Here is a 15,732-nt window from a genome sequence, read left to right on the forward strand (position 1 = left end):
GAAGCAGAAGTAGAAAGAAACCTAAAGAAAATGCAGTTTTGTTCTCTGCACACACACGCACGCACGCCCCAAATCCCAGGGCAGAAGTCAACCATGGGTGTGCAACCAGCATCAGTCTTCAGGCCCAGAGAAAAGAAACTGCCTGCCTCCCTTTAGAGATTCAACCCATAAAAGGCAAAGAGAAAATATCAGACACACAAAATCAGGAGGAGTATGCTTTTAAACACTTTTACATTTGTCTGAATTTTGTACAAATCAAAGCATCCCTTTAAAATCTCCATTATTACAAACATACAAAGGAACAACGTTATTACTACAAATCATCAGCTACTCAATTGCATGATCAAGTTTTCACAATTAAAAAAAAAAGGGAGAGAGAGAGAGAGAGAGAAAAGAAAACATTATTTTATGTACAGGGTCCTTCTCCCTCTATTATTATTTCTGTAACCAGAGGGACACTCAAAAGAAAAAGTCCCCACTTTTTAAAAATGTTATTGATACAGTTCAGACTTCTTTTAAAAAGACATGAAGTATAAAATTAGGCGCGTTTTCCTGCTGCCGCACTCTGGCGGAGTGCAACGATTCTTGAGCATCCCAAGTCTCTTAAAAAAAAAAAATTGGAAAGCAAAATAAAAAGAACAAACCCACAGCGTCTCCAATGCTTCAGTGTGTTCCTTCCATGCCCAAAGCTACCAACATCTGAAAGTGCCTTTGAATAAAATCATCTTTGTTTAAAAAAAGAATAAAATAAAAAACCCCACAACTCTCTAGTTAAAAAGATTTATAAAAACTCTGTTAGAGCAGCTGGCCCAGTCCACAGGGCTTGAAGGCTCCTTGCCTCGGATAGCGATTAACCCATTAAAGGCTCCCTCCCCACCGCCCACCTCGCGGTGGGAGTACCGGACCCTGAGATATCTCCTCGCACTACCACAGTGGGGCTCACTGCTGGCGTTTCATGGAGGAAGCAGGCACGGCTCTTAGGTTTCCCTCCCTAAGAGCAGCTTGATTTTTATCGCCTTCTCTCAGCGCCCCAAGCACAGAGCTCAGGCACCTGCAGCATTCACCTTGTCTCAGCTCCGATGAAGGTGGACGGTGGGGGGGTTCATCCCTGCTGACCTCGCTGAAACCACCTTGGGTCTCCTTGCCCCAGAAGCAGGTGTGTTTTAGAGAAGCACATCTTCGCTGCAGAGAACCTTCTTGCCCTTTTACCCTGCTGGCTTTGATGGGGAAGGGGGATAGGGCGTCTCTGTCCAGCACCCAAGAAACACTTCCTGCTTTGGGGCATTGCTCCCTGCAATACCTCTCTCAGAACTAACCTGATCCTACTCCTGATATCAAGGAAAGAGGCATAAAAACCAGCGATAAGGAGTGATGAAGAGAAGAAAGCGGAGAAACTGGAGCAAGGCTATGGAGGGGGGAGTAACCTTCTTCATGTTGGGCAGTCCCAGAGAAGTTCATTTATGCCAGCTCAGTCAAATGACCTGACATCCCAGCTGTTACAACTGGGATCCCATAGAGACACAGGGGGTTAGATACAGTTATTCTGCTAGGAGTCCCACACCAAAAGCAATCAACGCAGGCAGTCTGGTTTGCCAAAAAAACCCAAATAAAACCCCCAAGATAAAATTCTAGCTCAGATTTTGGAAGTGCTCCCGAGACATGGACTGACTCCAGCTCCCACATGCCGGCTTGCCCTCCGTCCTCAGAAAGGGAGAGAAGGGCTCGCAGATAAAAGAGGAACAGAATACTCTGAAATAAAATTCCCACCACAGAGCTCTTGGCATGTCTGAAAAACAGCTGGTGAGGCACTGTGCCCCAGAGCAGCAGGTATCGCATCAGAGAGTAGAAATCTCCAATGCTACAGGCCCCCATTGTCTACATATGGGGTGGCAGTGATAACAACTGGTTAGAAAACAAGTATCTTCCTGTGAGCATTTGTTCTGGAGCATGGGGGAAGTAGGATGCCTAGGAGCACCTCTCCCCAAGAACAGCTATAATATATAACAGGATTCAACAGATAACCGGACACACTCAAGCATGCTGTCGAAAGGCAACACACACCAGGCGTTTCCATCAAGTCCATAGCAATAGGATCGTAACAAATCTGAGGTTGGGGGTTCCAGCAGGACAGGCAGGCTGCTAGCCAGGCTCCTTGGCTAATGCTGGGGAAAGCTCCCAGTCTCTTTTTGTTTTTAAGGGGAGGTTATTGCTCCCGGCTTCTCAGGCTTTTTGCCCTTGGACAGGGCAGCTGCTTGCTTCAGGAGTTCTCTGTTCTTGGCCTGGAAACACAGTGAAAAGGGGTGTTTTAATGGCATGGAACAGCATTAGGCTAGAAGTACCAGGGGAGGAGCTGCTAGCTTCTTGGATGCAGAACGAGGATACAAAAGGTGCTGTACTGATGGCAGCTTCAGTTCATCAAGTCTAGTAGTTCGCTTCCCCCAGCTGGAAACAGCTGCGGCGTCGAGGGCTCTTTCACCACAATGTACCTGGCCAAGGGAGGGCACCATCTGACTGCTGCAGGTTTCCAGCATGCAGCATGACAGATTTTTATTAGATCAGATAGGGAGGGGCCGTTCATTCCCTCCCCCAGGTACTTTGTATGACACGTGCTGGATTCACAGCTCCGGAGCCCAAAGGCCCCATGCTATACCCTGCTGGCAGAAAGCCACTGCAGACCCCCTCTGCACTGCACCCATCTCAACTCTGACCAGCCCCATAGTGGAGTGGCTTCATCAGTTTTCCTGTCTTGTTTCCCCATGGGCCTCTCGACTGAGGCTGCCAACAAGAAGACTCCCAGGGGTGCAGCACTGTCCTGGTGGGTTGTGCGATCCCAGTGCACCCCAACAAAGGATGAGACAGAAAACATCACAAAGCACCTGGGGGGCTAGAGGAGCAATGGCCTTTAGTCAATGCAACGTGGCCTGGATTCAAACAGAGCGACCTAGAAGTGACAGGCTCTAAGTCTCTCATCCCCAAACCCTGAGCCACCTCTCCCCATGCTGAAAAGCCCTCTGGCTGCCCGCAGATCTTGTTGGCACAGCAGAGATAAACCTAGCAGCTTCTGCACAGAAAGGCAGGTATGGCTGTTCTGGTTTTGTTTGCACTGAGTGGACATCCCAATAAGAAAGCAGCCGCTGCCTTCACCGTTGGGTCACAGGACAGCCAAGAAACAGCATGAGCCAAGATTCAAGCGGTGCTGGACAGATGGATCACAAACAAGAGACCAGAGTGTCTCTGCACCAGCACTGGAGCATCCATTGCCCTTTGCAGCTGGTGAGCCTACAGACAACACCCTTCACCCTGGAGAAGACAACAAAACCAAGAGAACACGACACATAAAGGAAGGGGGAAATCTCACAAAGACTTCAAGGTACCTGCAATACACCAAGAGGGTTTGAACTTTTATTTTGGAGCCGTCGGATAAAGAATTTCCAAGGTCTCGGCCAAGGACAGCTGACGTGTAGAACTCAGAAAGAACAGGTTTTGGGCAGTCCCACCGACAGCCAAATACAAGCAGCACAGAGATTCACACACACACAGGCCTCCACCCAAAAATACCAGGGAAACTGGGGAATAAACCAGGTCAGGGATTTGTATCTTGCCCTTTTATGTCCAAACTGAGCACGGTTAGGGCTGTTGCAAGGTGCCTGACTGACAGCTTGGAAGGGCAATGTCTTCTAGCCACAAAACAGGTTCAGCACTATCCCACCAATGTGCTTTTGGCCTGATCTGGAGGGATCATCTTGAGCAAGAAAATGAAAATCAGTCTGTGCTTAGCCCATGGCCACTCAGCTGAGAATACTGATAAAAGGTGACCAGTTAGCGGCAACATGAGAGATGGGCAATCATTTGCTAGGAACTAAAACAACAGCACTCTCTTACTCTACATGGGCCATTTAATGGGCTGCAGATGACAGCAATTTTGGGTCACTGCTGACGTGGAGAAACCAACATCAAAACGCCAGGTTCTAATTCCATCACCAGCTCTTCCAAGCCATCCAGTGTCTCCCACTTCCTCAATTCTAAAAGAAAAATTGTCAAGCCCCATCCCACCCACCGCAAAACTAAGATCATGGACCGGATTCAAATCCTGTCCCAGCCTATGTGGGCAGGACCTCACAGGCACTTGTCTTCAGACAGAACCTGTAAGCTACAATACTTGTCCTATGTTCTAATTATTAAACTTGGGTGGGTGATTATGGTCACAGGGGAAGGATATTTTCTCTTGTGTGAATCCTGGGCCTGTGTTGCATCCTCACCCTCACTGCTAGAAATTTAGACCACTGCCAACTCCAGAAAGAGGAACTTAGAAGATGAACTCTGCACGCAATGACCAATTTCTTGTTTTAGAAAATAACCCTGTGGCCCAATCTTTTGCAGACCAGAATTTGTTGCAGCTGATAGTCCATCCTCTGAACACAAATTGGACTTTCCCCACCAGCTCAGGGACTTCTTCACAATATTAATATAGTCCAGCAACAACAATAAAAAAATACCCTGGCAATGCCTTTTGGGGACCTGATAAAGATTTGAGAGAAGTTGCAGCAGGTTGATACTGAGAGGCAAAAGCAGAGCTCTGGGATGGAGGGGTGCAAGGGCTGCAGGACTGAGAGGCATTAGTGGAGTCAGATGTGTGGGAGCTCATGAGGTGACTGAGTGTTCTCAGGTATTCCCGGGAACACTGCAGTTCAGCAAATTAAAACCCAAATGGCATCACCTGTAACTGCTCTGTGACTTCCTTGTGCGTCTTCTCCATTTGGTTCATCTTTGCCCTCATCTGGGATTCCTGGTACTGCAGGTCAGCCTTCAGCTCTGTAATCTGAGGAGAAATGAAACAGCAGGTGAGTGAGGACAAAGGAGACCAGGCCAATGACCTGCACACTGAAAAGGTGTCCAGGTCTGGAAAAACCTCTGCAGAAGTCACCTTCAGAACGGGCATGTTGCTGTAGTAATAGTTATGGTCCAGGGGATATGCAAGAAGCAGGATTCATTTTGTGGTATCTTTTATTATTAGGTCATTCAAGTGACTCAGTAATAAATGCATCAATGATAGTGTCTTGGGGTAATGCCAAGACTCTTTCAGAAGCTGCAGACCTTTACTGAGTGCTACAGTGATGGGATCCATATAGGACACTTGGTTAGAGTCCATGTTTGGTAACACCCTTGGAAAAGGAATTCACGGCCTGATTTCCAAAGGTGCTGAACACCTACCGCTCTGGGTTCCTTCTGCCAGGCTCTGAAAAAAGGCCATTACCCATTCTATGCCTCAGTTCCTCTACTTAAAACGGAAATAATGATACCTACATGACAGTGGGGTTTGCAAGACTGAACTAACCCTTTTGCTGTGTGGTGCAAGCAGCATGTGTTATTCTGAATGCTGCTGCTAGGAGAAGCTGTTCTGAATCCCCTGGGCAGTGTGCGGGAGCGCAGCACGGACTGTACCTTCTTTTCCTTCTCCAAGATCATCTGATCTTTCTGGTGCAGCATCTTCTTCAGAGTGGCCACTTCCTCCTTCAGCTGGGCAATAATAACAAAGTGGTCTGTGCCAGGGGAGTCCAGGGCAAGGTCTGGAGAAAAACTGCAGGAAAAAAAAAGGGTTGGGGGGGAGGAAAAAAGGATTTTATCACAACCATTTCTAGTCACAGACATATGGAAACCCACACACGGATGGCATGGCACATATAGAAGAGATTCGTTTTGAATAGCTACATATGAACAGGGTCATCCATTCACCGGCATAACCTACTCCTGGTCTCTGAGTATTACCTAAAGCTTTGTCTCCAGATCACTGGGAATCTGTAGAGAACAACACTGCACGGTGGTTGATTTCCTGAGGCCTGACAGGATTTACCTGCTACAGCAAGTTTAACGTGACACAGTCAGCAAGAAAGGACACAGGATTGTTACAGACGTTTGGTAACCATTAAGCCAGTGTCTGCGGCTTTTCTATTTGCAGTAATCAACCATTTTCAAACCAGGAGGTGTGGAATGCAATCAGTGTGCTAATGAAACTTTTACGCAACCACCTAGGAACCCTCTTTAGGTCACTGCATGTCTGGGGGAAAAAATCCCTTTCATTAAATGCAAATCACGACTATGGTAAAAAATGGAGCAGGAAAAAAGACAAATAACCCCCAAGTTAAACAAACAATGTAAAACGGATGCCTAGATTATAGTCAGAGCTATCTGCAGGAAGCAATGCTTTAGGATTTCTGTAGTTTGATTCCCACCATGGTGCAGCAATTTGGGAAGAGGCTTTGTTACCACATCAAAGAAAGGAGTGAAGAAGAAACAGACGCTTGGCTCTATAGAGCTAGCTGGCTGGCTGACAGTTTGTTTGGACAAGAGATGCTCCTTTACTTTTGGTAATCCATGAAGTCTCCCTACAAATTACCAACACATACGGCAACTGGACTATTTTTGTAGCGCAGCAGTGCCTAGAACCGCATCATGGCTCAGGATCCAACAGTGCTTTGTGTTGTTCAACCACTGAACAGAGACAGTCAACAGCCCAGAAGCTTGCCTCGCCTAAGGATCCGGCCATCACCTACTATAACTCTGGGTCTGGCTGCCTTTTCAGAGCATTCCACTGGTGCAAATGAGTTGCAATAATGGATAAAGTGATACTGTCATAAAATGTTAAAGTTTTAATAATAAAGTATGTGGTAAAGTTTTGTACCCAGCATCCTACCGGCTTAAACAGTCTGCTTATTATTAAGTAACATAACTGCCGCAGAAGTGGTGATTAGAAGCCACAATGTGTAGCACAGCCTCAACAACAAGACGCTGTGCCTTGCAGATGAAGCCTGTAGGTGCCCCATGTCCCTACAGCAGGGCTGTATACATCAGAAGACAAGTGCAGCATGGTACGATGCATCCAGACCCTACACTTCACCATTACAGACCTGCTCCTGGGTCTTAGACCAGTTACATCACTATTCTCAGCCTGTTTTCCCATCTGTGGAACAAGAATATAAATGGCTGCTTCTTACTTTGTCTGGAATCTCTTTGGTACTTGGAAAATGCACTGATCTAATACGACATAGTTTGAATGATGAGGTATAGTATTAAGGAGGGGATGGAGAAAGACTCCCCATGCACAGGGGAGGAAAAGCCTAAGAGGAAAAATTCAACAATGAGAGTCATGCAGGTAAGGGGTGACAGACCCAGCCTATGGGGCTCCCCCTAGCTCCAGAAATTTGGCAGCAGGGGAGCAGCAGCAGCATTAATTACCACACCTCCTGGGCCTGTGGCAATTAACACTGCCATCACTCATCCTAGCATCTAATTTCCAGCCCTGTAACGATTCCCACAGGCCAGATGACGCAGCTCTGCATGCCGGATTGGGCCCACGGACTGGCCTCATATGGCCGGATGAGTTGGGCACCACTGGTGTAGGTCATAAAGGTCACAGACCAGACCAGGAAATGTTGGAAATGAATCCCAGGCAAGGCAGTCAATATCTGCAGGACCCTGCACAAAATTAGAACACAATAACTAACCCAATGGTAAATGCTTGGCGTGGACAAGAACAGGAAAAAAACATCATGTCAGTAACTCACGCCTACCCTCAGTGCAGAGCCCCCTTTGTTCAAACCACCTGCCCTTGCCTGTGGCTTTTCAGGCTGTCTTAGTTGCACAGATTCAAATGTCTAAAGCTCCATAGGCACAAAGAGCCACCCCCAAACTGGCACCTCTCCCCAGAGCACTGTGGACTCAGTGTGGCAGCAGCCTGCCTCTACTTAGGAGGGTGAGGTTCCTGGCCTGGAAAAGCAGAGCAGCCTCCAGTGCCTTCACTGGTGACCAAGGCACTAATATAACCCTCAGGTCCTTTGTTCTCTGAAGGAGAGCTTCCGGCTACCGCACACCACTGAGGCATGTTGGCATGAGAAAAAACGGAGGAAGAAACGCCAAGCCTGTTCTGGGAGGGTGGGTGAAGAAAAGCTTCTTCACAAAACTTTCCAATTGAAAACAAGCCTGCGCTTATCCTCCTTACTCGGCCACGAGGGATTCCCTCCTGCCAAGTCCCGCAGCAAGAGAGGGTGCCAGATTTGCCGACTTCCCAGGGCAACTCGCTCAGGAAACTTCCACTCCCTGCATCTGCTCTCACACCAAAACACTTATTAAAACAGAAAAGTAGACTGGAGAAGAGCGATGTCTGCCCCCTCAGCAAGGACAAATAATTTGAGGCTGTTTTCTCACCCTATTCTACCCTTAACGAATTGGCAAGTTGGGAGTAAAGATATAGGGTCTCACCCATCCTTTGGTTTTTGTGCCTAGAAAAGAGAGAGCAGGTGTAATTTTTCTGCTATATTTTAAAATGGCCATGTATCCAACTCGTATCTGGGCGCAAGATGCACCCACAAATAATCCAAAAGGTGCAAAGAACAGAACTTCATTTTGAAGTTGAGTCAGTAATCAAAAGATCCCTTCTCCCTGACCTCAAGTGAGGGAGCCAGCTACAGACTTCAGCATGAGAAGACTACAGAGCAAACAAATCAGTGAACATCCGTTTAACAAGAACAATCCCTGCACACAATAAGGAAACTGTGAAAGCCCAGGTCTGGGTCTGCTGTAGCCTTCTGCCCTCAACACCTCTGGAGGGCTGTTTCCATTGTCTGGGGACTCTGATATTGAAACAAGGCTGACTTAAAGGATGCTGTCAAGGACAACGGGCCAACATTCAAATTGCATCAAAAAGGCCTTAGACACATCCTCCCCAGACATAAAACTGTGGATAAAAAACAAACACTTTTAGAGGAAATGGTCGCTCCCCCTGGGCCTGTTTTACAGAGCAGGCAGTGCAATCATGCCCACTAGGTACTTAAAGCACAGGCATGGCATACTTGTACAAACAGGAATATTTCCACTGAACAAAACTGACTGCTCAGCTACATACGCATGTCTCTCAGGGCTCATGGAGAGGCAATCTAGGCCCTTCTATTCTAAAAGGTTCACTCAGGGCACCAATAAGGCAGTGCATAGGCCTGTCATGCCTTGGAACTGGATTCTGAGTGTGGACACCAGTGAAAGGAGTGTGGTGCTGTTAGTTCAATCCACCATGAACATTTGATTATATCAAAAGACCACATGTGGCAGCCTCTGCTAAAGAGAAGCCAGGCAAGGGATGCAGTAGGTCAGGATAGAGGTGCCTTGGCAAACTTGTGTGAGGTGGCTCTGGATGCAATAGCAATAGGTGCTACAAGTGAATATGGGAGACACCAGGAGAACTGGGTGAGACACGTAGGAGAGTACTGGACTGAAGGACCCCGGGAAACTTGGAAAGGTAGGGTTTGCTGCAGGTTGGTACCAATGGGCACTGACAGAACTCACTGGGAAAGATGCTGAGCCTTTTGCCAGAACCATTAAGTCTCTTAGCGTTATCTGCAGCAAATATCACCCCCAAGTTAACACTAAAACAGCCAACAGTTACATGAAATTGTAACAGAGCTAAAGCAAAAGTCATTTGGCCACCCCCAAACCACAGGACAGAGCAGGAGAACCCAGAAATAATCATCACAAACATGCAATCCCACAGAGTGTTTAGGGGCTCAATGTAATACAAGAATTTCCACATGATAGAAAGCCTCCAGGAGGTGAGAAGGGCAGATGAGGTGGACCATATTGGAGCTGTTACCCAAGTTAATTCAGCTCAGGGACACACAAATATTGCCCATATAAAGGCTGCACTAGCAATCTAACTGGACCCCAAAGCCAGGACCGCAATGCAGCTGTTCCTACTGGGCTCTGTTTTGGCCTGTGGTCTGCACCCTGTAGTCAGTCAAATCTCTGTACAATCTACAAAGAATCAGAACTCAGGATTAAACCTAATTACCCACTAAACATTACTGCTGCTTGACAGCAATGCAGCCACCGGTCTTTTTAACATGGCTACAACTTCCGTCACGTACAGCGCACAGTACAAGGTAGAGCTCAGTAGTAGCAGCAGCTATGAATTCTGCCTAACTCGCTAAGGACATATGCTGAAAACAAGAGGTTTGCGGGCAGACCCACAACTTGCCAAGGCTCCAAAAGTTGGAGTGACAAGGCCCGGTGAACAAATTGAAAAGAAACGAGTTGCCTAATTCAATGCAAGTCAACTAGTAACAGATTTTAGGGTGTGGAGCCTTTTGCTTCTACGCTGGCTTCAGAGCTAGCATGGAGACTGAAATGAGTTATTTGGGTCTCAATCCAGCCTCATGCGAGCAGATATAAGGAAAACTCCACGGTGACAATGCTTCACAGCCTGGCTGGCAGCCCCAGCAGGTGCAAAGGAAACAAGAGTCCACTCTAGGGGGTAGCTTCCATTGCTACTGTAGGTGGCACACCTGTTCTGCCCAAGGGAATGAGGCGTGGTATTCAATCAACATCAATCCTCGGCCTTAATTTGCATTCAATTCAGTTTGAAGAATTCTGCCATCACTGCGCCCCTCCAGAATTCTTTAAGCTCAATTTCATGCTTCAGAATTTCTGCTGTGACCAGCCCCAGACCATGGGACGGCAGCCGTCTGCAGGACAGAGGCGACTTCGCTTCAGGACGGATGACGAGTAATTACCAGTTACTTGGAGAGACTTAACAAGGCTCCCCAGCACTAACAAGCCTACGCTGTGGTCCACGCTCCCAATTCAATGCAGTTTGGAAGGAGATCCAGCGACAGGGACAGTTTCCATGGGCGCAGCCATTTCCAGGGAGGGAGGGCAACGGGGGAGAAAACAATAGGTGATCTCACTTCAGGTTGTCAGTGCCTTGAGAAACAGGATAATGATGGGCACCGAGACTCTGTTGGGAAGCAGCCCACTGCACCAACACGGACGGGGCACTCTGGATAGGGGGGCAAAGCATCTCGGGAGAGGAAGGAACGCTGAGAATCAGAGAGGAAAGGGAGGAATGAAAATATGCATGTACAAGAGTAAAAAAAATAATATATCCATCTCCTGACACAGCTCATGAGCCTTGTTCTGCCATGGCAGGCTTCAGGGCTCACGGAGCTGCACGCTTGCTGCTCTGGCAGAACTCAGCCCACTGCTTCCAAAGCTGCTTATCATTTTCCCTCGCTCATGACAAGCGGGGAAGATGGGTGATCTGTCTGTTTTCTCACCTAATGATTCTGTCCCCCTACTCTAGCCCTTTTTCTGATTATTCTAAGAGATAAGGCTCTAGCCTCAGGAGTGCCCCCATTTCAGATGTGATCTCTGTAATGCAGCTTGTGGCCACCCTCTCCCTGGCCCTGCAAGGTGAGGACAAGGCAGAACCTGCTGCAGGTTTCTCACTGCTGGTGAACTCAACCAACAAGTCATTTCCTATGCCTGCAGGTACGAACTGATGGCTGCCTTCTGATTTCCACATGTAGGTCTCATGTCCCAGGTAGGGCTGGCCCACTGGGTCCCAGAAAGCTGCTGGTGCAGCCCCTTGGAGTCCCACAGTTTGAGAGCCCCCTTTCTATCGGAAACACACCCTGCTACTTGCACTGAACTCTCTCTGACACCAGCTTCAAACAAGCAAGACCCCTCCCCCCTGCACCATCCCCAGCTACCTGGCTCACCTGTCACCGTTGGCAGAAATGGCATCGAACTTGGGTTTCTTCTTTGGAATTTCATTCTGAATAGAAGATGTGGATAAGGTTTTCTGGCTGGGAAGGTAGGAAAAAAAGACGTCACAACTGAGAACGCCTGCAAATGCAACATCACCCCGGCCCATAAGAAAGAGGTGCAATTAAACACCATCCCACACTTCCAAGCCCAGCAAGGGAGTTCTCCAAACAATGGTCAGAGTACAAGGGTGAATAATCAGAAGTCCCTGGTTTTAACCCTGGCTCTGCCACTGACTGGCTGTGTCACTTGGAACAAATCATTTTCACCTCTCGGTACCTGTTTTCAGCCAGCCAGAATAGCAAACTTACCCCATGGTTTAAGGCACACTCCTCATTAGTTGTATAAATACAGTTTACTTTTAATTTTCCTATGAGAAAACTCACTAACTAGACAGGGGACATTCTGTAAACAGGTGGCTTTGCTCCAGAGCTGAGTCTGCTGTGAAAACCCTGAGAAGCATTGGTTATTATAAGAAGTTTGCAGCAAAACTGGGTTTGCATACTAATGAGAATCAGAGTGTTTAGAAAGATGAATAGTTAGATAAAAAAATATTACCCTGCACTGAGGTCTAAGCCATGCTTCCTGCTGGTATTCAGAAAGGTGGCAAAGGAAGCATGCAGTTCTCCTGCTCTGCTGCTCAGAAATGTGTCTCTAGTACAGTAACATTTAGTCCTGTGTTGAAGACGCACAGCAAAATACATGCCCCGACACATACCAAATGCACTCCAGTTCAGGTACTTTAAAAGCCACAAGCCTCTTTAGCCCTAGTGACGATTGATAGTGATAGATAATGATGAGTGGTAGTGATGGATAGCACATATATTGCTTTATTTGTGATTGCAAGAAAGACATCCCACTGCATCCAGCAAAAAAGCATTTGCTAACATCTTCTGCTAAGAGTCATATGTGGCTTGGGAGTGTCACAGGTTTAGCCCAAAGATGCAAGTGCTGGGAGGAAGTGCCTGCAGCAGCAGTTTCACACAAGTTACCTGTTGTAATGGCTGCCACCGCTGATCCTGCTGTACTGCTCCTTCTCCTGGAGGCTCGTCCGGGAAGAGCTGCTGAGATGTTTGCGTTGCTCTTTGGTCTTCTGTAGGACCCGTTTGTATGACAATGTGCACAGCCAGCACAGCAGCTTCCCATCCACCTGCGAGGGAAGGCAAAGAGGCAACAAGGAGAGGATTTCCCTCATATCTTGCCTACAACTTGAGCCTACAGTGCATTAGCAATATCCTCAGGGTTTATGGGCCCAAGATGATTGCACAAACAATGATTTGAGGCAACTCTGAAGTGTTTCGGAGGCATGATGACTGCATTCAGCACCGCCATGAGCAGCACCATGAACAACGACAAAAGCTCAGCATGACTACAGTCTATCCTATGTTGAGATTTTTGGATGTTCTAAAATCAAAGTCACAACTTGCACAAACTGGGGTGTTTATCAAGTCAAAGCCCCACAGTTGTACCTAGGTGGGCACCCTGGGAAACCCAAGCACTGCTGCTGCACATAGAAACGGCAAGAACAAGTAGAAAGTTTGAATGATGCAACACAGGGCCCCAGTCCCGCAAAAACTTGTACGAGCACTTCACTTCGGGACTGCTCGCAGGGCATCAAGAACACATGCAAGTCGTTACAGGATCAGGGCTATGAAACATGTTTGTGGGCAGGACACATCACTTTGCAGAAAGCTGAGGACCCTTGGTCCCATTTCATAGCAAGGTCCCCTTCTCATTTGTGCCCCCTCCTATCCTCAGCCCAAATTCAAGAGGAGTTTCAGCATGAAGTCTGATGAAGGAGCTAAGATGCTGAAAGAGCAGTTTCACCATACATCTCACATCTTTCTCAGGTAGCCCAGGAAATATATTACAGCCAGTATGAGTTATTACAGCCAAAACTCTCACTCCATGCAAAAGAACCCGTTGTGGCAATCGGTCCTTCCATCACTCCAGTTCCTAGTTACATAGTGCTTAGGGTCAGAAGGGACCTAAACAGATCATCAGGTCTGACCCCCTCCCCCAGGCAGGAATGAGTGCTGGGGTCATAACACCCCAGCCAAATATCAGTATCATCCTATACACGCGTACTCACCTTCTTCCTGTCATCCTTTCTGTCAAACGCGCACTGCTGCTTGCACTGTTCGCATGAATGTGGTGGTCCATACTTCTTTTCAGAGTTCGTACAGCGCTGGCACTTGTTGCCAATAAACGCCGCTATTATGTTGCAGTACTGGCACGGTTTTGGCTTTAAAAAGACACAGCAATAAAGTACAATACAGTAATGTTTTAAGATTGCAGAACATATGTGCAGCTTTCTAAATATAGAAGATACATGCAAGGCTCTTTTCTCTCATTCCAAATGCTGCCATCTTTGCTTATTTTCCTGCATTAAACTAATACTGCAACACCGACTCAGGAGTTGCACATGTACCTAGTCAGGCCCAGGAGCAGAGTCTGGAACTGAAACCCCACGATTAGGCAGGACACCTGAATCACCCTGATTCTGCGCAAAGTGCCATGAAACCTTTCACAGAGTCAGGACCTCTGCTTTGCATCTAGTCCAGAGGGGAAGAAAGGTTTGTCTCTGTTTCTTGGGCGACTTCTAATTTAGATATATAACTGCATTCTGGCTTCCTTTAATCCCCCTCGTAGCTCCGTTGGGCATGTGAAAGTTTATACTAACCTAACCCGAGACAAGGAGCTGCTTGCTATACACTACAACAAACAGTTTCCACATTTCACCCCAGCATGTGTCACAGTTCATGTGTCACCTTCCACAGACAGCCTGAAACCAGCTTTGGGATCTTCTGGGATGATGGGCAATAGGAGAAACACTGTGTTAAGTCACAGGATTGAAAGGGAAAGGTCCTAGCACTTACCGTCCCATATAGCTTCACGTTCTGAGCACATTTCTTGCATATTGTGTTGGTTTTGCTGTTAAAACAAAACACATATTACAAAAAAAAAAAAAATCATTATTTTGCTGGAACAATTTACGTGCAAAATTAATCCTCTTGCAGTTAGGTCCTGAATTTCCCCTAACACACAACTCCGTTTGCAGGAGTTTTATATTTACCTTGCTCCCAGCATTGACATCAAAGCCGATTTTTGTCATTCCCGCCTAGCTGACAATAATCTTCCAGGTTACCAAAAGGGATCCTTTTATTTTTAGGCCTTCTCAGAAGATATCAGGCTGTCAACTCTGCAGGTGTGATCTCAGTTGGATTTGGATCAAAGCGAGTTATTTGGTCACTACCTAACCAGTCGTGGACATGACAAATACCAGCGACCATGTCATTTCAGCACTGGAATTGCACCGTGAACACAAGCTAGGATGGAAGTTTGTTTGGGCCATTCATGCAGGGGGGGAAACAGGACCACTGCGCAGCACCTCCAGTCCCCTACCCTCAACTGCAGCTGGAAAGGCTCGCGTCTTTTCTTCAAAGATTATCCGACACACAGAAAAGGGTTTTAAAACTAAGCAGAGTACCAGGCATTAATGGTTTTAAGTGCAGGGCCTGGGAACGGTACACACTTTACAGGGGAGTCACTTGAGTGCGTCAAGCGATCTATATGAGGAACACCTGATAGCTACAGCATCCAGGCATTGCCCTGAAGGATGGATGTCATCCAGCACCAACCAGGAAAAACGCCAAAAAGCAAGGACCCTGCCAGCTTCTTCTGTGGATGAAACCACACTGTCACGGCCAACTAGCCTGCTGGAGTGGACACTCACAGGTCCCACGTCGAGCACTGCGGTGGGACAAATGGGAAGGGAGCCCCCATTTTAGCCTGCCGGTGTTGTATGAGCTCAAGGGGAGACAACAGCCTCAGAGCTGTCAACAAGCATCGCCTTGATGCGGACAGGGGGCCGAGCGGTCCCCGCGGCGGAGGCGGGCTGCTGACATGGGAACGCTGTAGAGGTGTGTGAAAGACCCCCGAACCACCCATTCCTCAGCATCCCGCGCTTACACCGGGGAGGCTTTTACCTCTCCTGCTGGAACTCGGTCCTGCAGTAGGTACATTTGACGATGGGGTGTGCGATGCGGCACTCCTGGGAGAGAAGGACACGTTGCACCACGGTCAGCACTGCTATTAGACCCCCGCTGCCCCCAGGGTCTCCTATGCCCTCCCCCATCTCTA

At 47.7% G+C, this 15,732-nt stretch overlaps 1 protein-coding gene across 1 annotated transcript; it reads right to left on the reverse strand.

Annotated features, from left to right (window-relative positions):
• Nucleotides 1-202: 202 nt before the first annotated feature.
• On the reverse strand, nucleotides 203-15,727 carry FAM76A (family with sequence similarity 76 member A). The gene is made up of 9 exons (XM_019547857.1): nucleotides 15,579-15,727; nucleotides 14,469-14,523; nucleotides 13,682-13,834; nucleotides 12,582-12,739; nucleotides 11,544-11,630; nucleotides 10,731-10,862; nucleotides 5,443-5,578; nucleotides 4,718-4,819; nucleotides 203-2,279 (listed from the first exon to the last, which is right to left on the reverse strand). Exons 1-9 carry the CDS (start codon nucleotides 15,725-15,727, stop codon nucleotides 2,193-2,195), a joined length of 1,059 nt encoding a protein of 352 aa, XP_019403402.1. The 3' UTR covers nucleotides 203-2,192.
• Nucleotides 15,728-15,732: the final 5 nt, after the last annotated feature.

This window comes from Crocodylus porosus, unplaced genomic scaffold, assembly GCF_001723895.1.
Source record: "Crocodylus porosus isolate Cpor-Errol unplaced genomic scaffold, CroPor_comp1, whole genome shotgun sequence".
Classification (NCBI taxonomy): Eukaryota; Metazoa; Chordata; order Crocodylia; family Crocodylidae; genus Crocodylus; species Crocodylus porosus.